Source organism: Pristiophorus japonicus, chromosome 16, assembly GCF_044704955.1.
Source record: "Pristiophorus japonicus isolate sPriJap1 chromosome 16, sPriJap1.hap1, whole genome shotgun sequence".
Lineage (NCBI taxonomy): Eukaryota > Metazoa > Chordata > Chondrichthyes > Pristiophoridae > Pristiophorus > Pristiophorus japonicus.
In genome coordinates this window covers 108857137-108884841 of record NC_091992.1, presented here as the reverse complement: position 1 = coordinate 108884841, position 27705 = coordinate 108857137, and the positions used below count along the sequence as shown (strand labels likewise).

The window sequence follows — 27705 nt, the reverse complement described above, 5'->3', positions numbered from 1 at the left end:
TAAAATGTTTCAATCGCAAAATTAACGATGCAGGTTTACCAACCTCTAACCCTATGCCAAAATAAAGTTGTTGCGTCGCCATCTTTGTGCGGGGCAGATAGTTCCTCGCCGCTCGAGCCCACGCACAAGTCGCGGGGACGAACGACGTCACGACGTCCGACGTGATTTTTTTCCCCCTCCCCTGACGCGTCAGGTTGACCTTTCACCCCAGCGATGAGAGTGCCCGGATGCGGAGCTGCTCTGTGGCTGCTGAGAGTTGCTGAATGAGGGAGAAGATGCCACTTCCCGTTCAAGTGTTAAATTTTCAGGTAAAGCGCCCATCTGCGGTCCGATCAGAGGGTGGATTGCATGCGCGGTAGGGGGGTGGTGGGAGAGGAGAGTCTCCGTACGGAGGAATATGAAGGGATTGAGCCGTGGCGAACGGTGCTGCACGGGGGAGGAGGGGGGAGAACATGACAGTTGGTTGCTGGCTGCTGGAGCCAGAATGAACCTGTTACTAAGGGACGATTCGCTGTTTCTGTTCTGCGGAAGCGCGTGTGGCTTTGCTCTGAGCCGGCTATCCGAGTGTTTGAGACCCCAGAGTCTAGCTTTGGTTCGCGTTAACCTGCCTCCCCAAACACAGCCTGGAGCGAGTGATGCCTGAGAATGGGCCTATAAGCACAGGCTTCCTGGCTGGGCTCCTGCCTCCAGGAATAGAATCTTAAAAGCTGCAGTATTTCTTTCCAACTGCTTCACATGACCAGTGTTCAGTGTAATAATCTATCCACGTCTTTTTTGTTTCCTCTGTTTAAATTACTGTAAATATTATTTCTTCTTTTAAGGTATTTTAGACCATGGAAGCCCCTGCCAAATGTATAATAGGCATTAAATATTTTGGAATGGGGGATAATTGGACCGAGTAATATGCTAAATGTGATTGCATTTTTCTGACATGAGGTTACCTGATGCAAGAGCAACTTTATATGTATTACCTAACACTTTGCTGCATGTGCCCCTGTGAAAGCAATTTGATGTTGAGATTCTTTTGAATACAATTTGAAAACCTCCATTTTTGTAGTGTAAACATTGTGCATGGTGGTCACTGTGAAATGCATAAACAATTTCATTTTTGGCTTTGCAGTTTGAACTGTGAATATTTTTATATCTAATGACCCTGCCATGTTTTGTGTCTATTTTTGGGTTACAGTAATAACTTATTTACCAAAGTTCCCTTACTTCAAGAAGTATCTCCACTTGATTGGTGTTGAATTTATGAAAGAACAAGTAGATTGTTGAAAAGGCTACTTCAGAGCAGAGCAACCTGCAGGTCTCTGGAGTTTGAATTATACATTTTTAGTCTGCCTTGGAATTTGTTGCTATTATCCTGTGGTGGTGATGGTGAAGAGAAAACTATGCACATCTGTCTTGGACAGTTTTAAAAACTCTTCTTGGATAAACAATTGTTTCTCCTGATTGAACATGGACGGAAGGAATTAAATACAACTAACTCCCTCTCTTGATATGTCTAGAAATAAAGTCAGTGTTAAAATATTTTTGTAGGAATAGGAAGCCATTTTACTTCCAATCACTTATAATGGGTCTCTACTGCTTCAATGTGTCATCGTCTCACAGCTCTGTGCCCATCTCTGCCGAACCTCCCCATTCAAATCCCTCCAGCTTGGCTTCTGCCCTTCTCACAATACCAAAATGGCTCTAGCCAGAATCACAAACAGCTTCCTCTGTGACTGTGATGTCTTATCCTCCTTGACTTTTCCACAGCGTTCACTATGGTTGACAAGGCCATCCTCTAATGTGTCTCTTCCATCATCTGGCTCCATGGAACTGCAATTGCATTGTTCCATTCCTATTAATCCAACCGCAGTCAGTGCATCTCTAGAAATTGCTCCTCTTCCCTCCCTCGTATCGCCACCTCTGAGGTCCCCCAAGTATCCATCCTTGGTTCCCTCTTCCTTATCTACATCTGCAAGCACAGCATCAGCTTTCGCATAGAAGTTTATGCTAACTTTTATTTATACAGTGCCTTTAACGTAGTAAAATGTCCCAGGTGCTTCACAACAATTTTGCAACACGTTAGATATTGACCATTGAGGGAAAGAGAGAAAAAGCATGAGAAAGAAGTATAAAAAGATGCTGATGTTTAAATCTCCCTCCAGCTGCTCCAGGCTCGCGCTGCCTCTGTTGTTAGGGCGATGCTGATGTTTAAATCTCCCTCCAACTGCTCCAGACTCGTGCTACCTCCGTTGCCAGGGAGACGCTGTTGTTTTAAGTTGATGATAGCAAGTTCTACCCCTACATCACTTCTCTTGATTATCTCTGTGCTGTCTCTGCTTGTTTGACATCCTGGACGAGTCATTACTTCCTTTAGCTCAACATCGAGAAGATTGAAGCCATTTCTTTAACCCCCACCACAAATTCTACTTCCTTGCCACTGTCTCAGGCTGAACTAGACTGAAGTAGCAGGATTCCCTTTTCCGCAATCCACTTGTTTGCAGTCCTCTATGTGGCTGAAACCTTTATATGTGCATTTGGCACTTTCAGTCTCGACTACTCTTAATGCTGACCTCCCAGCCTTCACCCTCCATAACTCCAACATGTCTAAAACTGTGCCACATTCATCCTGTGAAACAGAGTCCCATTTGCCCACTACCCAGATGTATAGTGGCTCTTAGACCCCAACAGATCATATTTAAGATGATTGATTTCATCTTTAAAGTCCTCTATGGTCTTGCCCCACTCTACCTCTGCAATTTCCTCCAACACTATGGGCCCAAGTTTCCACATGACTTGCGCCTGATTTTTAGGAGCAACTGGTGGAGTACGGACTATCTTAGAAATCGCAATTCTCCACATTTTTTTTTCTGCAGTTCTAGTCAGGTAGAACAGTTCTACTTTGGAACAGAATTTTTTCTTCAAAAGGGGGCATGTCCGGCCACTAACGCCTGATTTGAAAGTTTCCACAGTGAAAACGTACTCCAAACTAAGTTAGAATGGAGCAAGTGAAGATTTTTGTAGAACTGAAAAAACCTTGTCTACACATTAAAAAATCAGGCGCAGGTTACAAATTAGGCGTCCAGAACGAGGTGGGGTGGGGAAGGGAAATCATTAAATTCTACAATAAATCCTTATTTATACTTATACAAATATTATACAAATAAATCCAACCTGAATAAACATTTATAAGCCACGAAAAGATTAAATAAACCATCTTCCTACCTGTGTGAAAGTGCTTCAGCCAGGGAGAATTCTGCAGCCGTTCGTTGCCGCTGAGCGGGAGCGGGAGGGGTGGGGGGAGGAGAAAGCTGTTCGTTGCCGCTGAGTGGGAGGAGGGAGGAGGGGGGGGGGGGGGGAAAGCCGTTCGTTGCCGCGGAGGGGGGGTGGAAGAAAACCGTTTGTTGCCGCTGAGCGGGAGGGGGGGGGAGGAGGAGACAGCCGTTCGTTGCCGCTGAGCGGGAGGGGGGGGAGGGAGAGACAGCCGTTCGTTGCCGCTGAGTGGGGGGGGGAGGAGGAGGAGACAGCCGTTCGTTGCCGCTGAGTGGGAGGGGGGGAGAGAAAGCCGTTCGTTGCCACTGAGCGGGAGGGGGGGGAGGAGGAGGAGACAGCCGTTCGTTGCCGCTGAGCGGGAGTGGGGGAGGAGGAGGAGGAGACAGCCGTTCGTTGCCGCTGTGCGGGACGGGGGGGGAGGGAGAGACAGCCGTTCGTTGCCGCTGAGCGGGAGGGGGTGGGAGGAGGAGGAGACAGCCGTTCGTTGCCGCTGAGCGGGAGGGGGCGGAGGGAGAGACAGCCGTTCGTTGCCGCTGAGCGGGAGGGGGCGGAGGGAGAGACAGCCGTTCGTTGCCGCTGAGCGGGAGAGGGGGGGAAGGAAACAGCCGTTCGTTCCTGGGGGAGGGGGGGGGGGGAGAAGGAGACAGTGAGAAGGTTGCAAGAAGCCTCAGTGCTGATGGCAATGTGCTTTTATTAAAAAATGTTCAAAAATTAAACAGCTACAAAGAACTACAAAAATGGGCGAGTGCCAATGTTTTTTTCACACTGCGCGTGTGCGAACGCTCCAACGCGCAGCGTTGCCGGCAGGAAAAAAACTAATTTAAATAGTACCCGCCCCATCCCACTTACAAAATCGGCGCGAGTGTAGGCGCCGCCCCCCCCGCACACCGCGCCAGGCAGACAAGGAGCTGCAGGGCGCTCGAGAATAGCGCGTTTTTTTAAGGCGCGAAAAACGGGCGCCCAGCTCGGAGGGGCGCCCGTTTTTTTTCGTGTGGAAACTTGGTCCCTTTATCTCCTCCCAAATGCTCATTCCTCTTACTCCAGCCTTCTTTGCATCTCCCCTCCCTTCAACCCACCATTGACAACATAGCTGTCAACCATCTTGGTTCTACTCTTTGGAACCCCTTCCCTAAACCTTTTGGCCTCTGCACTTTTCTTTCCATCTTTAACAATCATCCTTAAAAATCTTTTAGGCGACCCTGGTTGTCCTTCCTATCTCTTCCTTCCAGTCTCAGCATCTTTTTAATTTCACCTATTTGGGAAGTGGCGTGGGATTTTTTTTCACCTTAAATTGATATTGTGGTTGATTAGATGCAACATAAGTTAAAATGGGACATATTGTAGAGAAAGTTTATTGTATCTTTCTATCAATGAGAAAACTATAGACAACTAATGTCCTGTTGGAGTTCTTGTTCATGCTACGGAATTTGATCTTGATCACTGAAGAACTTCAGTGAATATCAGAACACCTAACAGCATAACATATTGTGTATGAGTGATAAAAACCCATGTTTTCCCCTCTAACTAGTGCTATCAGATACTAAATGGAGAAAATGTTATTTTTAAAATGACAATGTCACCCCAAGTATGTCATGTAAAGAGTGACCATAAAAACAGAAAATATATTCGATCTAAATGAACCTAAGAATTAGGAATGGGTGCAGATCATACGGCTCCTCGAGCCTGTTTCGCCATTCAATAAGATCATGGCTACACTTTGACCTCAACTCCACTTTCCTGCCGATCTTCATTTCCCTTGATTCCTCAAGTCCAAAAATCAGCCTTGAATATGCTCAATGATTCAGCATCCACTGCCCTTTGGGCAGAGAATTCCAAAGATTCACAACCCTCCTGAGAAGAAATTCCTTCTCATCTCAGTGTTAAATGGCCGACCCCTTATCCTGAGAGTATGCCCCCTAATTCTAGACACTCCAGCCAGGGGAAACAATCTCTCAGCATCTAACATGTCAACCTCCTTCAGAATCTTATATGTTTCAATGAGATCACCTCTCATTCTTCTAAATTCCAGAGAGTATAGGCCCAATCTAGTCAATCTCTCCTCATAGGACAACCCTCATCCCAGGAATCAATCTAGTGAACCTTTGTTGCACCGCCTCCAAGGCAAGTATATCCTTCCTTAGATAGGAGACCAAAACTGTGCACAGTACTCCAGGTGAAGATGTAACCCACTTCTAACTTAATTATGGAATATATTCTGTTTGCACAGTTGTTGGCCGATCTCTCTGTATCACAGCCATGTCGTAAAGGGCTATTAGTTTGTGCTTTTCTTAAATATTTCCACCTCATCTCTACTGTAATATAATTGAGCGTGTGCCTCGATCATTGTAATTGAATATTTTGATTACTGAAAAGATTAATCAAGTAATCAGATCCGGGGTTATGCTCACAATTAACTGGGAAGTGAGTCTGGATTTGAGGTGGCCAGGTTTAAAAAATTGTTCTATTTTTCACACTACGACTTGTGTTCAAAGTGCAACAGCCAGCAACAACCAACACACTTGGCAAATGTTCAGTGTTTGAAATTAATACTAGTCCATTAGACCAAGATCAAAACTGTGTTTAGCAACAAACTAGTGAACTTTTACAGTGCCACTGCAAGCTCAGCCTTGCATAAGCGGTACAATAAGTACTTTTTTGGTTTTTATTAAACAGAGCATACATTTAGGGTGAGCTAGCGATTTTCACAAGATATCTGCTTTCTAGTGGTACTTTGGACTTTTAAATTCCTACCCATTTCAGAGAGTTTGACGTTAACAAGTTGAGGTTTCATCTATTGGGAGACATTTCTATGTTTTGGCAAATAATTGTACTAACTATCAAAACAGTTACACTATAACTTTATGAAATAATAATATTCAGTATAGGCATACAATTAAAGGGCCCATGATTTTTTTCAGCCATTGTATGTTAGCTAATAAAGTAAAAACTAATGATCACTATTGGTGTTACAATCATTGTGGTGAGGCAGGCACACTCGTGGCTTCTGAGTGACATGCTGTATTGTGCCTGTACCATTTGGTTAAATAATATTAGCTGTATATTTGTCAACTTAAAAGCTACAGCCTTTAGAGTTTTTGCAAAATTATTTTCCAAATCCTACACACAGAATGAGAAGACTTCTTGTTTTTCTTTGATTGTATAAAAAAAAAATCACATGTTTGCAGTAGAAGTCAGTGTTGCAGTTTACATATTCATGCTGTTGTCCTCTTCCTCCTGAGTTCTGGCAATATGATTGACAACAACTTGGATATGTTGAGTGGAGGTTAGTTATGTAAATACACCAATCACATCTTCCTGATCTTTACCTTCTCTGTTGTTACTGGCTGCTGCATGTTATCTGGAAGATGATGGAAAGTTTAATTTTTAATAAATAGCACTCATTGCCCATGGTGAATTGGAGGATATACTATTTTGTAACAATAGAAATATGATGGAGAAAGTGTTACAATAAGCAATATGACATTTGCAGGAAGTGCAGACTATATTGAAGACTTTTAATATATTACTAGATACTGTAATGAATTCTATGTGTCGTAAATAATAGTGACAATTGTGGACATTGTAGTTTTAAAAATGTTAGTTAACTTGAATTTGAATTAGTATAGCTGGATTATATTTTAATTCTATCCACAAGTGTAGAACTTAATAACTGATGAGAATTTCATTCCTCTTTCCCAGGCAAGCACTGTTTCAGGGGCAGGGAATGCAGATAGTCAGGAAGGGTGTCGAGATAGCTCCACTCCCAGCTCAGCCACCTCTTCGCTGTCAGACCTTTACCTGACACCTCACAGCAGTAGATCAGACTTGTTTCTACATAGCACGGCAGGAGATTTCAGCCTTAGCGCCAGCTTGTCAGCCTGCACTCTGCTCTATGAGGTACCTCGATCATCAGGAAAGCTGATGAAACAAGCACACAGCTCATGCGTGATTTTATTTTGGTTTGAGATAGGAGAGCATACTGTTTTTATATGAAAATATTTCAGAGTCAACGTTATTTATATAATTCTTGTGTTAATACCAGAGAAGCAATTCATACACTTTTCTCCTGTTTGGTGATTGATAAAGCTTTGAGCTCCTTCTCGGACCTTTCACATGGCAGCAATTCCTGAACATTATCAGTTTGCCTTTCAACATAAGCTAAGAAAGTCCTGGAAGAAGCTCGAGGTTCTTCTAATAATGCGGATGAGAAGAAAATCCTGCTGTAAACTTCGGGACTCAAAATCTGACAAAATGAAACATTACATTAGAAATAGTAATGATATGATACCTCATCTCAATCTAGCATAAGAGGTGGAGTATCCTTGAAGCAGAGCTTCCCTTAGCTGTTAAATATTTTGCCCATTGAATGTTAGTTAAAAGTCATCATCCGATTATTTGTGCTGTACACTGCCATTTATTTGCAAAGCATTAACAAAGTTCTGGTAGGTTTGCTGCGATACTTAGCGTTTAATTGGTACAGAGCTGAGAATGTCCTGAGCGAAAGGGATGTTTGTCTGGGAAGAGGCTTTGTATAACAACTGCAAGACACACATTCATCTATTTTTAAATATCTAATTGGGCAATAACATTTTTATTAAAATGATCAAATTGTAAAAAATGTCTAAAATTAATATAAAAGAGTACATTTATTATTAACTTTTTGATAGCCAGAGGAAGCAGTGCTTGAAATCCAGGGAAATGTCAAAAAACCACAAGTAAAAGCCCTTACAGAGCAAGGCTGATAAACATGTATCCTGGAAAAAGCCTTGGAACCATACAGTGCAACTTGTAGGTTTATTCTTTTATCGCTGCAGAACATGGACTATGTGGAGGAGCCTTGAATAAGTGATCATTTACTAGACTGCATCCTTGGCATACATACCAATGACCCACTGATGCACCTCCTGTCGATCTGTTCCAGGAAGGCTAATAAACCGCTTAAAGTTCTTTACAATACTGTCGTTGAGCCAGTTACAATATCTTCCTGTTTCTTCATGAACATTTTATAAGGAGTTTGTGCAGTTTATATGTCAGTACTGACATTTGGTTTGCTAAACCTTAGTGGTGTCTTTACCTCATGACACAAAATTGCATTTGTGCCTCATCCATACTGCTTTTGAATTTTGATAGTATAATGACTGCAGATTATGTGAAGCCACTCAAGAGTTGAAAGCAGCATTGCTCTGTTGCATGCATTTGTACTTTCAGGATATATTTTTGTTGCTATTACAGCTTAAAATGAATAACTTTTGCAAGTGTTGACTATATCACAGACACACAGATAGTTTGCTGCAGGAATGATAGAATTGAGGCCATCTGTCACCTCATTATGGTAATTATTGTGCTTATATGGAATTTAAAAATGCCAGATCACACTGTTATCCAGTTATAAAAAATAAGGTAATTAAACATTCCGGGGGCTAATAGAAGAATCAGGGCATTTTTCTTTGTGGCTTTTTTGATATAGCAGATGGTTTTGATCAAAATAAGTCCAGTTTCTCAGGTAAATTTAATAATCAACTTTTGAAGCCTAAGCCATAGACAGGCTGAAATGCTGAATGTGATTGACTTTAGAGCTGTAACTATTGTCTGCTAATTACCAGCATTGCAGCAACATTCTTCAGTGGGGCATGTCATGTGGAAATAGAATAGACTATTGTTTGCTGACACCACAAGGAACAGGGTGAAAAATTGGGTGAAAATGTTTCTTCCTTTTTAAAGGTAAGATTTTGATCCAAGGGTAGATTTAAAATATTGTTTGCATCCTTGAGTATGTAGGTAAACATTTGTCGTTTAAATTATAGAACGGCAGTATACGCTGTGAATTCTGCATTCCTCAAACAGCATTGTAAAGAATTGTAATTTTGTTAACGATCTATTGCACTGCTGCTTTATGGAGCGCAATTCTTGGAACCTTATGAATAGCGTACATTAAAACAATGCAAAATCATTAAACCGTTAAAATCATGACTTAGCAACACTGCTTAGATCAGCAGCTTAGTGATGTGATTTTGAACTGCAGTTATTTGTATGTTTCTTAATTGTCAGCAACATATAGATCACTTATTCAAAAATGTCATTGATACCTGCCATATTATAATGCGAACCATTTTTTTTTTATCAGTGGCATCTATTTTCTCCTCTGTATTCTCTCTTTCTGGGTACTGTTGCTCTCCCTTTCAAAACTGCCGTCAACATCCCATTCTCTTTATATAAAAAAAACATCTTTGACCCTCTCTGTCCTTGCAAATTGCCGCTATATCTCCAATCTCTCTTTCCTCTCTAGAGTCTTTAACATGTTGTTGCCTCACTAGTTGTGCCCATCTTTCCCGCACCTTCATATTTGAATCTCTCCAATCGGATTTCTGCCCCTGCCACAACACTGAAACGGCCCTAACCAAAGTTGCAAATTACATTCTCTGTGACTGACCATGGTGCATTTCCATCCTCGACATCTGCAACCTTTGAAATGGTCGACAAATTTTCCTGCAATGTCTTTCCTTCATTGTCCAGCTCAGTGAGACTGTCTTGCTTGGTTCCACTTTTAGTTACCCAACCATAGCATCTCCAGGAATGGCTGCTGCTTCCACCAGCGTACCGTTCTCTCTATCCTTGGCGACATTATCAGAAGACAGAGTCAGCTTCCACAACATCCACCTCTTCATTACCTCTCTTGACCCCTCCACTGACTGTGTGTTGTCAGACTGCTTGTCCAATGTGTATTCTTTCAACAAAAACATTTGTATTTACATTGCGGCTTTAAAATAGTAAAACATCCCAAGGCGCTTCACAGAAGCGTTATAAAACGCAATTTGAGACTGAGCCACGGAAGCAGATATTAGGGATGCGTGGGTAAAGGGATAGGTTTTAAGGAGTGCCTTAAAGGAAGAGGTAGAGGGGTTTAGGAAGGGAATTCCAGAGCTTAAGGCGAGGCCACCAATGGTGGAGTGATTAAATGGTGCCGATTGAAATCGGGGATGCTCAAGAGGCCAAAATTAGAGGAGCATAGATATCTCGGGTTGTGGGAGATTACGACGATAAGGAGGGGTGATGCCATGGTGGATTTGAAAACAAGACAGAGAATTTTAAAATCGAGGCATTGCTTAACCGGGTGCCAGTGTAGGTCAGCAAGCACTTGGGTGATGGGTGAACGGGACTTGGTGTGAGTTAGGACACGGGCAGCAGAGTTTTGGATGACCTCAAGTTGACGGGGGGTAGAATGTAGGAGGCCGGCCAGGAGTGTGTTGGAATAGTCAAGTCTAGAGGTAACAAAGGCATGGATGAGGGTTTCAGCAGCAGATGAGCTGAGGCAGGGGCAGCGTCGTGCGATGTTCCAGAGGTGGAACTAGATGGTCTTAGTGATGGTGTGGATATGTGGTCAGGAGCTCACCTCGGTGTCAAATATGACACCAAGGTTGTGAACAATCTGGTTAAGCCTCAGTCAGTTGCCAGGGAGAGGGATGGAATTGGTGGCTAGGGAACAGAGTTTGTGGCAAGGACCGAAGATAATGGCTTCAGTCTTCCCAATATTTAGTTGGAGGAAATTTCTGCTCATCCAGTACTGGATGTCGACAAGCAGTGTGACAGTTTATAGATAATTGAGGGGTCAAGAGAGGTGGTGGTGAGGTAGTGCTGGGTGTCTTCGGTGTACATGTGGAAACTGACGTGTTTTTGGATGATGTCACCAAGGGGCAGTATATAGATAAGAAATAGGAAGGGGCCTAAAATAGATGCTTAGGATCACCAGAGGGTGCGAGAACGGGAAGAAACATAGAAACATAGAAAATAGATGCAGGAGTAGGCCATTCGGCCCTTCGAGCCTGCACCGCCATTCAATAAGATCATGGCTGATCATTCACCTCAGTACCTCTTTCCTGCTTTCTCTCCATACCCCTTGATCCCTTTAGCCGTAAGGGTCATATCTAACTCCCTCTTGAATATATCCAATGAACTGGCATCAACAACTCTCTGCGGTAGGGAATTCCACAGATTAAGAACTCTCTGAGTGAAGAAGTTTCTCCTCATCTCAGTCCTAAATGGCTTACCCCTTATCCTTTGACGATGTCCCCTGGTCCTGGACTTCCCCAACATTGGGAACATTCTTCCTGCATCTAACCTGTCCAGTCCCATCAGAATTTTATATGTTTCTATGAGATCCCCTCTCATCCTTCTAAACTCCAGTCGATCCAGTCTCTCCTCATATGTCAGTCCTGCCATCCCAGGAATCAGTCTGGTGAACCTTCGCTGCACTCCGTCAAAAGCAAGAATGTCCTTCCTCAGATTAGGAGACCAAAACTGTACACAATATTCCAGGTATGGCCTCACCAAGGCCCTCTACAACTGTGGTAAGACCTCCCTGCTCCTATACTCAAATCCTCTCACTATGAAGGCCAACATGCCATTGCCAAGAAAAGCCATTACAGGTGATTCTCTGGCTATGATTAGATAGATAGAATGGAACCAGGTGAGTGCAGTCCCACCCAGTTGAATTACAGTGCAGAGATGTTGGAGGAGGATGGTGTGGTCAATGATGCCAAAGGCTTGCAGGCAGGATGAGGAGGGATAGTTTACCTTTGTCACAGTCACAGTCACATCAAAGGCAAGGATAAGAGCCGTTTTGGTACTGTAGCGGAGCGGAAACATTAGGAAGACTGAATCCATTGTCATCAACCCCCACCACAAACTCTCTACCCTTACCACTGATTCCATTCCACTTCCCCAGCCATATTTTCAGATTGAACCAAACTTCTCGCAGCCAAGGCACCCTACTCGATCCCAAGCTGAGATTCTGACACATATCCTCTCTAGCATAAAGATTTCGTACTTCCACCTCATAACACGCTTGCTTTTGGCCGTGGTCAGTCCATCTGCTGCTGAAACTCTCATTGATGTCTTTGTCACCTCTAGACCTGACTCTTCCAAACTCTCCAGGCAAGCCAACCTGTCTCCCATCCTCCACACTCTGTAAACTTCAGCTAATCCAAAACTCTGCTGGCTATGTTCTAACCCACACCACATCCTATTCACGCATCACTCTTGTCCTACATTGGCTCTTGGTTCCCCCAGCCCCATCATTTTAAAATGTTCATCCTCTCATCCTTCAGCTCATGACCTTCCCCTTCCCTATTTGGCCCTGAAAAGCTTCCTTTCTGTTCCTCCTACTCTGGCCTATTGTAACTCTCTCTCCCTTTTGCTCTACCACTTCCTTCAACTGTGTGTACAGCATCATAACTCCAATTTGGTGCTCACGACAGAAACAGCTTGATCCCATTATTAATATGAACCATCATCAATAATATGACTAAATAAAATCTTGAAGACAAACTTTGGCATAATGGTCTTGGGAAGCATAGAGACTTGATGTGTTGAGGTAGTATCTGAATTAGCAATATTCATAGTCCTTTTGTTGCAACCAACAGCTTAGGTGGAGCTGCAGTACTGAAAGTCTGTCGCCACAATTAACCAGCTCACGTTATTTGCTTTTCCAGAGCTAAAGCAGGGTTTCATTGGAACATTGAGCAATAGGTAGTGACTGCGGAGGTTGAATAAAGCAGCTCTTTAGATAATTCCCTTGTTTTGCTAGTGAATCTAGGGAGCGATGGTAGGCACCTAATTGCATTCTCTGTCCGCCCACATTCACTGAGATGCCGAAGAGTGGATTTTCTTTCCAGTTGAATGTTGCTACCCATTTAACTTTCAATATTATGCAGCACTGGAAAAAACTTTACTGCTAAGCAGGTTTGGCAATTATGCTGCATTATGTGTGGCCTGAAGACATTTCACTGCCAATATGTGATTCACCAGGTTAATTGAGCATGTTTTTAAAAAAAAAAATTCCCAATTTCAACCAAGGTATTTTAATAAGTTGATTTGTATTACTATGTTAATTAAAATTATATAAAAATATGGTAGTCTGAATTTCTATTTTCTATACATGTGCTAACTTATTTTACAATTAAAACGTAACTTTGTGTTTTTTATTTTCTATCATTTTCTGTCATTTTGCTTTAATGTGTCAATTGGAGGCAAGACCTATTTTATAAAACCTGCCTGTTCAGCTTTTATAATTAACTTTGTTATATCTCTCGTTTTCTGCGCCTAGGGAGCGGTGGAACCAATGCAAATAGATGCTGACCCTCAGGATGATCAGCAGAATGCACCTGACACAAACTACGTGGTGGAGAATCCTACACTGGTATGTCAGTACTTTTAAGATAATTGGCAAAAGATCCAGAGGAGACATGAGAGTTTCTTTGACCCAACAAGTTGTTATGATCTGGAATGCACTGCCTGAAAAGATACTGGAAGCAGATTCAGTAGTAACTTTCAAAAGGGAAGTGGACATATACTTGAAAAGGAAAAATTTGTGGGACTATGGGGAAAGAGTGGGAGAGTGGAACTAATTGGGATAGTTCTTTCAAAAAGCTGGCACAGGCACAATTTGCCAAATAACCTCCTTCAGTTGCTGTATGATTTAATGCTCGCCTACTATACTTGATTGTACTTTTCCTAAGTATATATACTTCCCCCATCATTGGTGGTATTTCTCCAGCGGCTTGAGGTGTCTACTGTACGTGGTCCACTTCTCTGAGCCATGCAGGAGGCGGGTATTACTACGGCCCTACAGACCATGAGCTTGGTGACAGTTTTGAGGGCCTGGTCTTCAAACATTCGTTTCCTCAGGCAGCCGAAGGCTACACTGGAGGCGGTGTTGGATCTCGTCGTCAATGCCTGCTCTTGTTGATAGGAGGCTCCCGAGATAAGGGAAGTGTTCCATGTTGTCCAGGGCTGCGCCATGGATCTTGATGACTGGGGGGCAGTGCTGTGCGGCGAGGACAGGATGGTGTCTCTGCAAGATCCTACAAATCCCCTAGGAGGACAGACGCACCAATGTTGGCGTCCTCGTCCAGCATCCCCAGCATTGAAGCACTGACCACACTTGATCAGCTCCGCTGGGCAGGCCACATAGTTCGCATGCCAGACACGAGACTCCGAAAGCAAGCACTCTGATCTAGGGGGAGTGTTTGCTAGTGCTGTTGGGGAGGAGTTAAACTAATATGGCAGGGGGATGGGAACCTATGCAGGGAGACAGAAGGAAATAAAATGGAGACACAAGCAAAACATAGAAAGGAGAATAGTAAAAGTGGAGGGCAAAGAAACCCAAGGCAAAAAACAAAAAGGGCCACGTTACAGCAAAATTCTAAAGGGGCAAAGTGTGTTTAAAACGCAAGCCTGAAGGCTCTGTGCCTCAATGCGAGGAGTATTCGGGATAAGGTGGAAGAATTAACTGTGCAGATAGCAGTTAACGGATATAATGAAATTTGCATCATGGAGACACGGTTCCAGGATGACCAAGGCTGGGAACTCAACATTTAGGAAGGATAGACAGAAAGGAAAAGGAGGCGGGGTGGTGTTGCTGGTTAAAGAGGAAATTAATGCAATAGTAAGGAGGCACATTAGCTTGGATGATGTGGAATTGGTATGGGTGGAGTTGCGGAATACCAAAGGGCAGAAAACGCTAGTAGGAGTTGTGTACAGACCACCAAACAGTAGTAGTGAGGTTAGGGACAGCATCAAACCAGAAATAAGGGATATGTGCAATAAAGGTACAGCAGTTATCATGGGCGACTTTAATCTACATATTGATTGAGCTAATCAAACTGGTAGCAATGCAGTGGAGGAGGATTTCCTGGAGTGTATTAGGGATGGTTTTCTAGACCAATATGTCGAGGAACCAACTAGAGAACTGGCCATCCTAGACTGGATGATGTGTAATGAGAAGTAACTAATTGGCAGTCTTGTTGTGTGAGGCCCCTTGGGCAAGAGTGACCATAATATGGTAGAATTCTTTATTAAGATGGAGAGTGACACAGTTAATTCAGAAACTAGGGTCCTGAACTTAAGGAAAGGTAACTTCAATGGTATGAGATGTGAATTGGCTAGAATAGACTGGCAAATGATACTTAACAGGTTGACGGTGGATAGGCAATGGCAAACATTTAAAGATCACATGGATGAACTTCAACAATTGTACATCCCTGTCTGGAGTAAAAATAAAACGGGGAAGGTGGCTCAACCGTGGCTAACAAGGGAAATTAAGGATAGTGTTAAATCCAAGGAAGAGGCATATAAATTGGCCAGAAAAAGCAACAAACCTGAAGACTGGGAGAAATTTAGAACTCAGCCGAGGTGGACTAAGGGTTTAATTAAGAGGGGAAAAATAGAGTACGAGAGGAAGCTTGCCGGGAACACAAAAACTGATTGCAAAAGCTTCAATAGATATGTGAAGAGAAAAAGATTAGCGAAGACAAAACGTAGGTCCCTTGCAGTCGGATTCAGGTGAATTTATAATGGGGAACAAAGAAATGGCAGACCAATTGAACAAATACTTTGGTTCTGTCTTCACGAAGGAAGACAGAAATAACCTTCCGGATGTACTAGGGGACCGAGGGTCTAGTGAGAAGGAGGAACTGAAGGATATCCTTATTAGATGGGAAATTGTGTTAGGGAAATTGATGGGATTGAAGGCCGATAAATCCCTGGGGCCTGATAGTCTGCATCCCAGAGTACTTAAGGAAGTGGTCCTAGAAATAGTGGATGCATTGGTGATCATTTTCCAACAGTCTATTGACTCTGGATCAGTTCCCATGGACTGGAGGGTAGCTAATGTAACACCACTTTTTAAAAAAAGAGGGAGAGAGAAAACGAGTAATTATAGACCAGTTAGCCTGACATCAGTAGTGGGGAAAATGTTGGAATCAATCATTAAGAATTAAATAGCAGCGCATTTGGAAAGCAGTGACAGGATTGGTCCAAGTCAGCATGGATTTATGAAAGTGAAATCATGCTTGATGAATCTTCTGGAATTTTTTGAGGATGTAACTAGCAGAGTGGACAAGGGAGAACCAGTGGATGTGACGTATTTGGACTTTCAAAAGGCTTTTGACAAGGACCCACACAAGAGATCGGTGTGCAAAATCAAAGCACATGGTATTGGGGGTAATGTACTGGCGTGGATAGAGAACTGGTTGGCAGACAGGAAGCAGAGAGTGGGGATAAACAGGTCCTTTTCAGAATGGCAGGCAGTGACTAGTGGAGTGCCGCAGGGTTCAGTGCTGGGACCCCAGCTCTTTACAATATATATTAATGATTTCGATGAAGGAATTGAGTGTAATAGCTCCAAGTTTGCAGATGACATTAAACTGGGTGGCGGTGTGAGCCGTGAGGTGGATGCTAAGAGGCTGCAGGATGATTTGGACAGGTTAGGTGAGATGGCAGATGCAGTATAATGTGGATAAATGTGAGGTTATCCACTTTGGTGGCAAAAACACGAAGGCAGAATATTATCTGAATGGTGGCAGATTAGAAAAAGGGCAGGTGCAATGAGACCTTGGTGCAATGGTTCATCAGTCATTGAAAGTTGGCATGCAGGTACAGCAGGCGGTGAAGAAGGTAAATGGTATGTTGGCCTTCATAGCTACAGGATTTGAGTATAGGAGCAGAGAGGTCTTACTGCAGTTGTACAGGGCCTTGGTGAGACCTCACCTGGAATATTTTGTTCAGTTTTGGTCTCCTAATCTGAGGAAAAACGTTCTTGCTATTGAGGGAGTGCAGCGAAGGTTCACCAGACTGATTCCAGGGATGGCTGGACTGACATATGAGGAGAGACTGGTTCATCTGGGCCTTTATACACGAGTTTAGAAAAATGAGAGGGGATCTCATAGAAACGTCTAAGATTCTAACGGGACTGGACAGGTTAGATGCGGGAAGAATGTTCCCGATGTTGGGAAAGTCCAGAGCCAGGGGGCACAGTCTTAGGATAAGGGGTAGGCCATTTAGAACTGAGATGAGGAGAAACTTCTTCACTCAGAGAGTTGTTAACCTGTGGAATTCCCTGCAGCAGAGTTGTTGATGCCAGTTCATTGGATATATTCAAGAGGGAGTTACATATGGCCCTTACGGCTAAAGGGATCAAGGGTATGGAGAGAAAGCAGGAAAGGGGTACTGAGGGAATGATCAGCCATGATCTTATTGAATGATGGTGTAGGCTCGAAGGGCCGAATGGCCTACTCCTGCACCTATTTTCTATGTTTCTATGGAACTTGTCCACGGCAAACGAGCCAAAGGTGGGCAGCGGAAACATTACAAGGACACCCTCAAAGCCTCCCTCATCAAGTGCGACACCCCCACTGACACCTGGGAGTCCCTGGCCAAAGACCGTCCTAAGTGGAGGAAGTGCATCCGGGAGGACGCTGAGTTCCTCGAGTCTCGTCACCAAGAGCATGCAGAAATCAAGCGCAGGCAGCAGAAGGAGCGTGCAGCAAACCAGACTCCCCGCCCACCCTTTCCTTCAACCACTGTCTGTCCCACCTGTGACAGAGACTGTGGTTCTCATATTGGACTGTACAGCCACCTAAGAATTCATGCTAAAAAGTGGAAGCAAGTCTTCCTCGATTCCGAGGGAAAGCTATTTTTAAAAGATGATTTTTACCATTTAAAAAAAAACATTTTATCTTTTCTCTTTGCCCCAAATTGCTTTATGTAATGACCTGACCAACACTGGCAAAATTTTCTCTCTAAGAACAGTGAAGCTGGGATCCTGGTTGGAAGACCAGTGATTGTACACCAGTCATTTTGGAGTGTTGAAGACCACTCACTTTACCCAGAAATGCACAGTTGTCCAATATATATTTTTTGTCAGCTTTGCTCAGTTTCTGACTCAGCGTTGTAGCTGCAAACTCCACAAAAGGGCATGAGTACATAATCTAGGCTGTCATTTCAGTGTAATACTGAGTGAGTGTTGGTTGTCGGAGGTGCCATCCTTCAGACGAGATATTAAACCGTCGATTCTGCCAGTTTTGGTGATTCCTGTGCATGTTGGGAGTCCCATGGCGCTATCCAAAGAAGAGCAGGGAGATTTGTGGTGTCTCAGCTAAAATTACTATTTTGATCTACACCACCTTAAAAACAAATATTGGCCATTAATTGCATATCTGGAGCAGAATAATATTCTGTTTGCCTCTATAACAACAGTTGCTATATTTGAAAAAATAATTGTGCAAAAGTGCTTAGAGATATTTTGCCATAAAAGGGGCTGTTTAAATGCAATTATTTCTTAGTTATGACTGAACAAATGAGAGTCTCTAGTAACTTTGCACTTCTATGTACTAATAAGTTTTTGTTTAGAAGATATGCTAATTGAATTGTTCAGTACTATAGTATCTCTTACAAAATTTTCACAAATTAAGAGGGCTACAATTCTGCTAAGTTATAAAATAGAGTGTTGATATACTTAAAAGTAAATCCCCAAAGCTAAATTGATATATTCTGCAAAGTAATAGATCTCATCTGGTACTTTTAATCTCTTCTTCGCTTTTCCTCTTCTTTCCACATGTTTGCCTCCAGTGTGCCCCAAGATTGCAGCTTGGCCCCTCCCTATTTCTTAACTACATGCTGCCATTTGATACAATTATTCATTATCTATATGTATGCTGACAACACCCAGCTTTACACCTCCACCACCACCTTCGATACCATGACTGTTACTGTGCTGTCTAACTGCTTGTTATATCAAGTTGTGGATGAACCGCAGCTGCACCATTTCAAAGTTGGAAGGATCAACGACATCCTATTTGCCTTCCTCCAGAAACCTTGCATGTCAGTCCCTGATTCCACAGCTCCTTGTTCAGGCCAAACCCAAAGGTGTGCAGCCATGACCTCTTGTTTAATCCTGAGTTGAGCTTCAAACCCCATATTCTGTCTATCACAAAGGTTGCTTAATTCCTCCATAACATTGTCTGCTACTTCGCCTATCTCACCCTCACTGACGCTCATCCATTCCTTTCTTCACTGATGCTCGTTCATTCTTTGTTAAATCCAGCTTTACTTCTCCAATGCTCTTCACCCCCACAAACTCCAACTTGTCCGTACTTAGTAATGCTCCCATATCACCTCTACTCTCTCCATCGTCCATCGCCTCTCCAACCCCCAGCACTTAGATCTCAAAATCCTTGTCCTTAACAAATCCATCCATAGCCTTGACCTACCCTCTCTGTGTAGCGCCCAATATTCCTTTTGCATCCCCGTTTGCATCTGCCAATCTTCCGATTTGGGTCTACTGTATGTCCCATCTCTGCTCCATTATTGGTGGCTGAGGCTTCAGTTATAACACCCTTCTCCTGAACCTCTCAGTCTTTCTCCATCTTTGCCCCACTTTCAAGACTCTTCAAAGCTAAATCTTCAACCATATCTTCAGCATCACTCCTTGATTGCCTCTCCTCCCCAACCACCTCCAGGGATATTTTGGGGTGTTTTTCTATGTTAAAGGCACTACAGGGTAAACTCAATGAAAACTGCACTCCTGGTACAGAGTTTTTGAGAATCAGGGATAGTGTGATTATTTTATCTGATCCAAGCTCCCATCTTGTTGGTCATGTAGAGTTTAATTTAATTTAAATTTAATATTTATAGTATAGGTGTCAAAATGATATAGCTCGCTCTGTTGGCTGATGGTGTTTTAGGTTGAATCTCAATTATGTTCCTTGTGTTGTACAGTACATATGAGAAGAACAGGAGTAATACCGTGACAACATTTTAAGATGTGGATTTAGGACTCTTGATGTGGTTTATATTAAGAAATCTGTTAACGGTGAGACTGTTGGGTCGTTTATTGGATGAAGGTTCAATGGCAAATTAAATATATTATGTTGATTTTTATATTACACATTAGTCTGTCTTAAGCCTGACACCATTCTACTTAATATTAAATCTGTCTTTCATGCAAATACATTGGTCATGTGTTTATTGTGTGTCTTTTGCAGGATCTGGAGCAATATGCAGCCAGTTACAGTGGTTTGATGCGAATTGAGAGGCTCCTGTTTATTGCAGAGCACTGTCCGCAACTACGCATTGAAGCCTTGAAGATGGCACTGTCCTTCGTTCAGAGAACATTTAATGTAGATATGTATGAGGAAATTCATCGTAAACTGACAGAGGCCACAAGGTATAGCTATACATGAGAGATGCTATATAGCAGTCTTATCTTGCGAAAAGCACTTGAAGATTTGGGTTTCACGCTGTCTGTTGCTTTAGTATGCCAGCTTCATTTGTGATGAATTGCATTTATTCTTAGTTGGGTTGTTGGGTGGAATATCTTCAGATACAGAAGTTTAAACCAATAAATGCTCCCATACTTGGCAAGAATCTATTATTTTTCTTTCAGTTTCTGCAGTCCCACACAGGCTTCACTCTTCCACCTTTGTGTCTTCATTCTTTGCTTGCCTTCTGTGCTTCTTTCCTATTTGCCCGACCATACTGGCTGCTATCAGCTGCTGATGCTGGAACTCAGCGTTCCTTTCTTTTTAGAGAGAAAAGCTGGTTAATACTATTGTTAATCGCAGTGGTCCATGACATTAATAGAGGCCTTTCATTCATGCTATGAGGCTAGGTAACATCCACCTACTAATAAAGGATAGTTTTCTGATCTCATGCTCTTGGCTGGGAGCCATGTCTGTTGGAAGCATAAAGCAGAAATTCAGGTGTGCATTGTGCATGTCTTGCTGATCATGTATCCCAATGGTTTAAAAATAATGCACAGCCTTTGCCTAAATTTATAATGTGCATTCCCAGCAACAAGCTTACCGTCCAGGAGTGTAAAGTTGAAAAATTGCTCTTACAATAGTCCCTTTCTTTCTCTCACTGGAGAATGAAAGGCTGCTGCATGAATCTTCATAATTGCAGCCAGTTGGGTTTGGTAATGCAGGATAGGAATAGATCACGTCAAGAGGAATGAGTGGGATGGAGAGATTTTGATTGCCCCCTGCAGACGTTTTCCTCCAGAAGGTTGTCATATAAAAAGAAGTGGATCACGCACAGCATTGCAATTCTTTGCCATGGTATCTTTCTATTTCCTTTTCTTCTTCATTGCATATTGTGATGCTATGATGATCGGCACTCAAAGTACAGTATTTTGCAGGTCATGTCGAGCTTAGTTCAAGTCCTGCAACTCTAAATCCAGTCATGAGAAAAACACTTTTTATAAATGGAACTGTTGAAAGTTTAAAAATGTCTTCCTGCAGGGAAGCTCAGGGTGTACCGGATACCGTGCCAGAGTCAGGTCTGGAGCCCCCAACACTGGATACAGCTTGGGCAGAGTCTACACGGAAGAAAGCTTTGCTGAAACTGGAGAAATTAGATACAGACCTAAAGAACTACAAGGGCAATTCTATCAAAGAGAGCATCAGGTAACAAACTTCCAAAAAGATATGGAATTTGCCTTGCATGCCTAATTTGAAAATTGATCTGATGACAGATCAGCAATGTCTGAACTGGGCCATGCTGCCAGCCACAGTACATGGCACATCACAATACTGGTTGGGCCGAATGGCCTGTTTTTGTGCTGTAAATTCAATGCAATCAGCCCAACTTGGTTCAGGTTTCCTTAGCTGCCTGTTGGATGGATTATTGGTATTGTGGCAATGAAGCATGATTAGAACTGTAAAGCACCGTAGGAGAAAATTAATTCAAACAGTGTTGTTACTGCCCAAAAATTTGAACATGTTTTTAAATGAACTAAAGTGGTACTTGGGACACTCATGTTGTGGTATCAAACTATATTGCTAATGTTTTATTCTAATTACCATATTTTGTTTAGGGAATCAATTTTCAATAGTTAGCATTTAAATGCATTTTATCGTTACTTCTTGCTGTGCTAATATCAGGAACAGACATATTTGGTGGCTCCACTATATTTGTACAGAATTTCAGCTTAGCAATTATTGCAGACTTGTAGTAGAGGTAATTGGGAGGTGGGGGGGGGAAATGGCAATAAAATAAAAAGTGCCAGCTTGGATCAGTGGTAGCCTTTGAGTTAGGTCATGGGTTCAAGCTCCACTTCAGGACTTGAGCACAAAGTCTAGGCTGATGCTTCAGTGCAGTACTGAGGGAGTGCTGCATTGCCAGAACTGCTGCTTTTTTGGGTGAGATATTAAATAAGGCCCTCTTCACTTGTTCTATGGAACTATTCAGAGAAGATCTGTGAGTTCTCTGTGTCCTGACCAAAACAGATTAACTGGCCATTTAACTCATTGTGTACAAGAACTTGATCTGGGCCATTGAAGTCAATGGAAAATAAATTGGCGCAGGTTGTAAAACAAGCTGCCAATTTGTTATTGCTTGTCTTGCGCTCGCCGAAGACTTAATTTTACTCCTGAGATTTTCCAGGAAACTGCTGATTTGTGACAACATTCTGTATGCAGAGCACAATTAAGATTACATTCATTACTCTTCTAGCTCGCAACTTGGCTGAGGTAGATGAGCAGGAACCAGCGAGCAGAGATGTAAGGTGCAACCAAAGATATACTGTCCGAACCTGCCACTATGTTATTCACTGGGTCCATTGCCCCACGCACTATGGGATTTACTGAAGAGTAGTATTTTAGTAACCCACACTAATCCCTGAATACTACACCAAGAGCTATTTTGAGTATTTTTGTTGCTGAAATTAAGCTCGCAATAGTATTATAAATAGGCCATAACGTGTGAGTTGTATTGTGTATTACATGAAGTGATATAGTTGGATTTAAGAGTTCTGAATTTTAGAACCTTAAAATTGGAATTGTGTGTAAATAATAAAGTAATAAGATTTGTCACATGAATTAAATGTTTTGGCCAATTTTCTTCACTCTGTTCACCTCTGTTTTTAATCTGTTTTACTAAATGCATTGATATGATTAACAGGTGGTTAACATGGATGTGGCTAGAATCTTTATAATTTTATCTGCTAAAAATATTTAAGCAAATGAACAATTTTAAGATCATAGCATCATTTGTGGGTTTTTATTCACCTTTAGGAGAGGGCATGATGACCTTGGCGATCACTACCTCGACTGCGGGGATCTTAGTAATGCACTGAAATGTTACTCACGAGCCAGAGACTATTGCACAAGTGCAAAGCATGTCATCAACATGTGTTTAAATGTCATCAAGGTATGTGAACAAAGGCCAATTAAATGATAGTCGTATTATTATGATTGTGGTTGCCACTCCTTGGTAAGTATAAAAGGGAAAGACTTGCATTTATATAGCACTTTTCACAACCACTGGACGTCTCAAAGCGCTTTACAGCCAATCAAGTACTTTCGGAGTGTAGTCACTGTTATAATGTGGGAAAGCTGAAAGTATCAGTACAACATGTCCAGCTTTAACCATTAATCATTTGTAAACTGCAGCAAAATAAAGATTATGTGTCATGTTGTATGATCAATGATCGTGCTAAATTTCGGCTATATCATATAGTAGATTTGATCCGCCAAAATTTCCAAATGATTTTGCTTTTAGCCACGAATAATTGCATTAAATTAGATTTCAGGCACTACACATTCTCATAGAAACTCTCTGTTGCTCAGTGTTTTTTAAAATTCATTCATGGGATGTGGTCGTTGCTGGCAAGGGCACTATTTATTGCCCATCCCTAATTGCTCTTGAGAAGGCGGTGGTGAGCTGCTTTCTTGAACCGCTGCAGTCCGTGAGGTGATGGTTTTCCTAGCGGTTTGATACAGCTGAGTGGCTTGCTATGCCATTTCAGAGGACGGTGAAGTGTCAACCAGATTGCTGTGGGTCTGGAGTCACATTTAAACCAGATCGGGTACGGGCGGCAGATTTCCTTCCCTGAAGGACATTAGTGAACCAGATGGGTTTTTACGACAATCCAGTAGTTTCATGGTCACCATTACTGATACTAGCTTTTTATTGCAGATTTATTTAATTAACTTAATTTAAATTCCACAACTGCAGTATCATTTATTCAGGCCTCTGGATTACTAGTTCAGTAACATAACCACTATGCTATAGTTCCCACTACATAGTGTGGTATTCAACAAAGTAACTCAAGCTCAGTTTTCTTTCTTCCTTTCCCCCCACTGGTATGAAAAACCTTGTTTCTGCAAGGCACTCCATTTACGAGGCAAAATAAGAACTGAAAACACCCTGCCCAAAGTAAGGAAGCCTGTTTCAAGTATCAGATAGTTGTTTTGAGACAAATATTTAACCCCTTAGATAGCTTTAGCAGGGAAGTCTTGCTACAGCTCTATAAGGTATTGGTGAGGCCACACCTGGAATACCGCATGCAGTTTTGGTTTCCATATTTACGAAAGGTTATACTTGCTTTGGAGGCAGTTCAGAGAAGGTTCACTAGCTTGATTCCGGGGATGAGGTGGTTGACTTATGAGGAAAGGTTGAGTAGGTTGGGCCTCTACTCATTGGAATTCAGAAGAATGAGAGGTGATCTTATTGAAATGTATAAGATTATGAGGGGGCTTGACAAGGTGGATGCAGAGAGGATGTTTCCACTGATAGGGGAGACTAGAACGAGAGGGCATGATCTTAGAATAAGGGGCTGCCCATTTAAAACAGAGATAAGGAGGAATTTCTTCTCTGAGGGTTGTAAATCTGTGGAATTCGCTGCCTCAGAGAGCTGTAGAAGCTGGGACATTGAATAAATTTAAGACAGAAATAGACAGTTTCTTAAACAATAAGGGGTTATGGGGAGCGGGCAGGGAAGTGGAGCTGAGTCCATGATCAGATCAGCCATGATCTTATTGAATGGCGGAGCAGGCTCGAGGGGCCGTATGGCCTACTCCTGTTCCTATTTCTTATGTTCTTATAACTGGGCTGGATGACTTAATGTTCTTTGGTATATTGCTATTTGTTTAATGCCCTGGTATTGATATTTCTCACCTCGGGTTTTAAATCCTTTCAGTACTGTCAATTTTGTTTGCTGAACTTTCTGATCACATTTTTAATAAATATAAAAGCTCTTATTACAGCGCTGTGCCAAGAATCTGTTGAAATTAGAATTCAGTCTATGTACTAGTAATGAATTATTGTGAAGATGTAGCATATTTGGGGTACAGTTGACACAACCAACTGTGGTGAAAGTAGATAAGTCATAGGACCATGGTATGTCATTAACTCCAGATAGGAGGATTACAATTGTTTTCAATTATGACAGAATCCTTTTGACACTTTATTCTAACTGCAGTTACTCTACTTCATGAGTGTCTGTTTCGAGAAGCCAGATTGGTTCATGGTTTTGTGCCTCTTTCTAGCGACCAAATTGTTCCATAAGCCATGTGACCACTCATGTATTACTGGTTGTTTTTCATTTTTACAATAATAAAGTAAGCACCTATGCTTTTTTGTACAATTCCTTTCTCCCCAGTCCCAGGACCAGCAGCTTATCAAAAATAATTTTAAACTGTTTAATTTTATTTTAATTTCAAAAAAATGTCCTGCTTGCTCTGCTTCCTGACTATTTTCCTCCAAGACTATCCTGGAAACAGAAAGCAGTGATTGAAATAACTGGAATGTGCTCTTTTATAATTCAGGTAGAGTACTGTAATCCACATGTGTCAAACTACAGCTCCATCTACCCACTATCCCCATGTTCCTATATTTAAGATAGTCACGGTTATTTATATGAAGTACGGTGCTTTGTATAATTATATTTAACTTAACCCCCCCCGCCCCCTCGATCTCATACATTGTCTTCTTGTAAATTATTGCTAGGCCTGAAGAAAATTGAATAACTTTTAGAAACCATTACAAATCGGTTTAAGAAATCGTGCTTTAATATGGGTTATTATTTAAAGCAGAACACAAATGTGTTTGTGCGGTTATATTGGGCCTAAGTTTCAGGCCGCGCCTAAAACGGCGCAGCCCGGACCTGGACGCCCATTTTTCGCGCCACAAAGTGGGCCTAAAAAAAACTCACCTATTCTCCCTGCAGGTCCTCTGGAGCTGGGCGCGGCGCAGCATGAGCTGTGGGGGGTGGAGCCAGATCCCTGCGCTGAAAACAGTGCCGGGACCTCTGCACACGCGCGCTACAGTGGGCGTGCATGTGCAGTAGCTCCAGGCGCCAAAATTGTGGGAGGGGCCCGAAGCACGCAGCCCCTAGCCCTGGCCGAATGGCCTCACTGGGGCTGCGTGGTTAAGGCTCACCTCCCATCCGACCGGACCTGACTTGACTCCCGCTCCCCGGAGTGGACGCGACACCCCCCCCCCCGGCGACCCAACCTCCGCGACTCTCTCTTTCTCCCCCCCCCCCCCCCCCCCCCCCCCCAAACTCCGTGACTCTCCCCCCAACCTCCCCCGAGACCCGACGCCACCTACCTGTAGATCCAGCCCGAAGTCTTGGGCCCAGCCGTTCAGCCTCCTCCTCTCCTCGCCTTCCCTCCCCTTCCCTCGCCTTCCCTCCCCTTCCCTCGCCTTCCCTCCCCTCCCCTCGCCTTCCCTCCCCTCCCCTCCCCTCGCCTCGCCTACCCTCCCCTCGCCTTCCCTCCCCTCGCCTCGCCTCGCCTTCCCTCCCCTCGCCTCGCCTCGCCTTCCCTCCCCTCGCCTCGCCTCGCCTCCCCTCCCCGCGCCTCCCCTCCCCGCGCCTCCCCTCCCCGCGCCTCCCCTCCCCGCGCCTCCCCTCCCCGCGCCTCCCCTCCCCGCGCCTCCCCTCCCCGCGCCTCCCCTCCCCGCGCCTCCCCTCCCCGCGCCTCCCCTCCCCGCGCCTCCCCTCCCCGCGCCTCCCCTCCCCGCGCCTCCCCTCCCCGCGCCTCCCCTCCCCGCGCCTCCCCTCCCCGCGCCTCCCCTCCCCGCGCCTCCCCTCCCCGCGCCTCCCCTCCCCGCGCCTCCCCTCCCCGCGCCTCCCCTCCCCGCGCCTCCCCTCCCCGCGCCTCCCCTCCCCGCGCCTCCCCTCCCCGCGCCTCCCCTCCCCGCGCCTCCCCTCCCCGCGCCTCCCCTCCCCGCGCCTCCCCTCCCCGCGCCTCCCCTCCCCGCGCCTCCCCTCCCCGCGCCTCCCTCCCCGCGCCTCCCCTCCCCGCGCCTCCCCTCCCCGCGCCTCCCCTCCCCGCGCCTCCCCTCCCCGCGCCTCCCCTCCCCGCGCCTCCCCTCCCCGCGCCTCCCCTCCCCGCGCCTCCCCTCCCCGCGCCTCCCCTCCCCGCGCCTCCCCTCCCCGCGCCTCCCCTCCCCGCGCCTCCCCTCCCCGCGCCTCCCCTCCCCGCGCCTCCCCTCCCCGCGCCTCCCCTCCCCGCGCCTCCCCTCCCCGCGCCTCCCCTCCCCGCGCCTCCCCTCCCCGCGCCTCCCCTCCCCGCGCCTCCCCTCCCCGCGCCTCCCCTCCCCGCGCCTCCCCTCCCCGCCCCTCCCCTCCCCGCCCCTCCCCTCCCCGCCCCTCCCCTCCCCGCCCCTCCCCTCCCCGCCCCTCCCCTCCCCGCGCCTCCCCTCCCCGCCCCTCCCCTCCCCGCCCCTCCCCTCCCCGCCCCTCCCCTCCCCGCCCCTCCCCTCCCCGCCCCTCCCCTCCCCGCCCCTCCCCTCCCCGCCCCTCCCCGCCCCTCCCCTCCCCGCCCCTCCCCTCCCCGCCCCTCCCCGCCCCTCCCCTCCCCGCCCCTCCCCTCCCCTCCC

The 27705-nt window shown here is 44.5% G+C and overlaps 1 protein-coding gene across 2 annotated transcripts in view; it reads left to right on the top strand.

Moving 5' to 3' along the window:
• Positions 1-214: 214 nt before the first annotated feature.
• Positions 215-27705, top strand: part of gps1 (G protein pathway suppressor 1) — a 77857-nt gene continuing 50366 nt past the window's right edge. The window contains exons 1-6 of one of the 2 annotated variants that reach the window (XM_070857669.1): positions 215-308; positions 6961-7158; positions 13364-13456; positions 20082-20263; positions 21339-21503; positions 23112-23247. In XM_070857669.1, the coding sequence (XP_070713770.1) occupies positions 264-308; positions 6961-7158; positions 13364-13456; positions 20082-20263; positions 21339-21503; positions 23112-23247 (819 nt within the window). In that variant the 5' untranslated portion in view covers positions 215-263. The remainder of the gene's footprint in view (positions 309-6960; positions 7159-13363; positions 13457-20081; positions 20264-21338; positions 21504-23111; positions 23248-27705) is intronic. The other variant, XM_070857670.1, reaches the window with a different exon arrangement.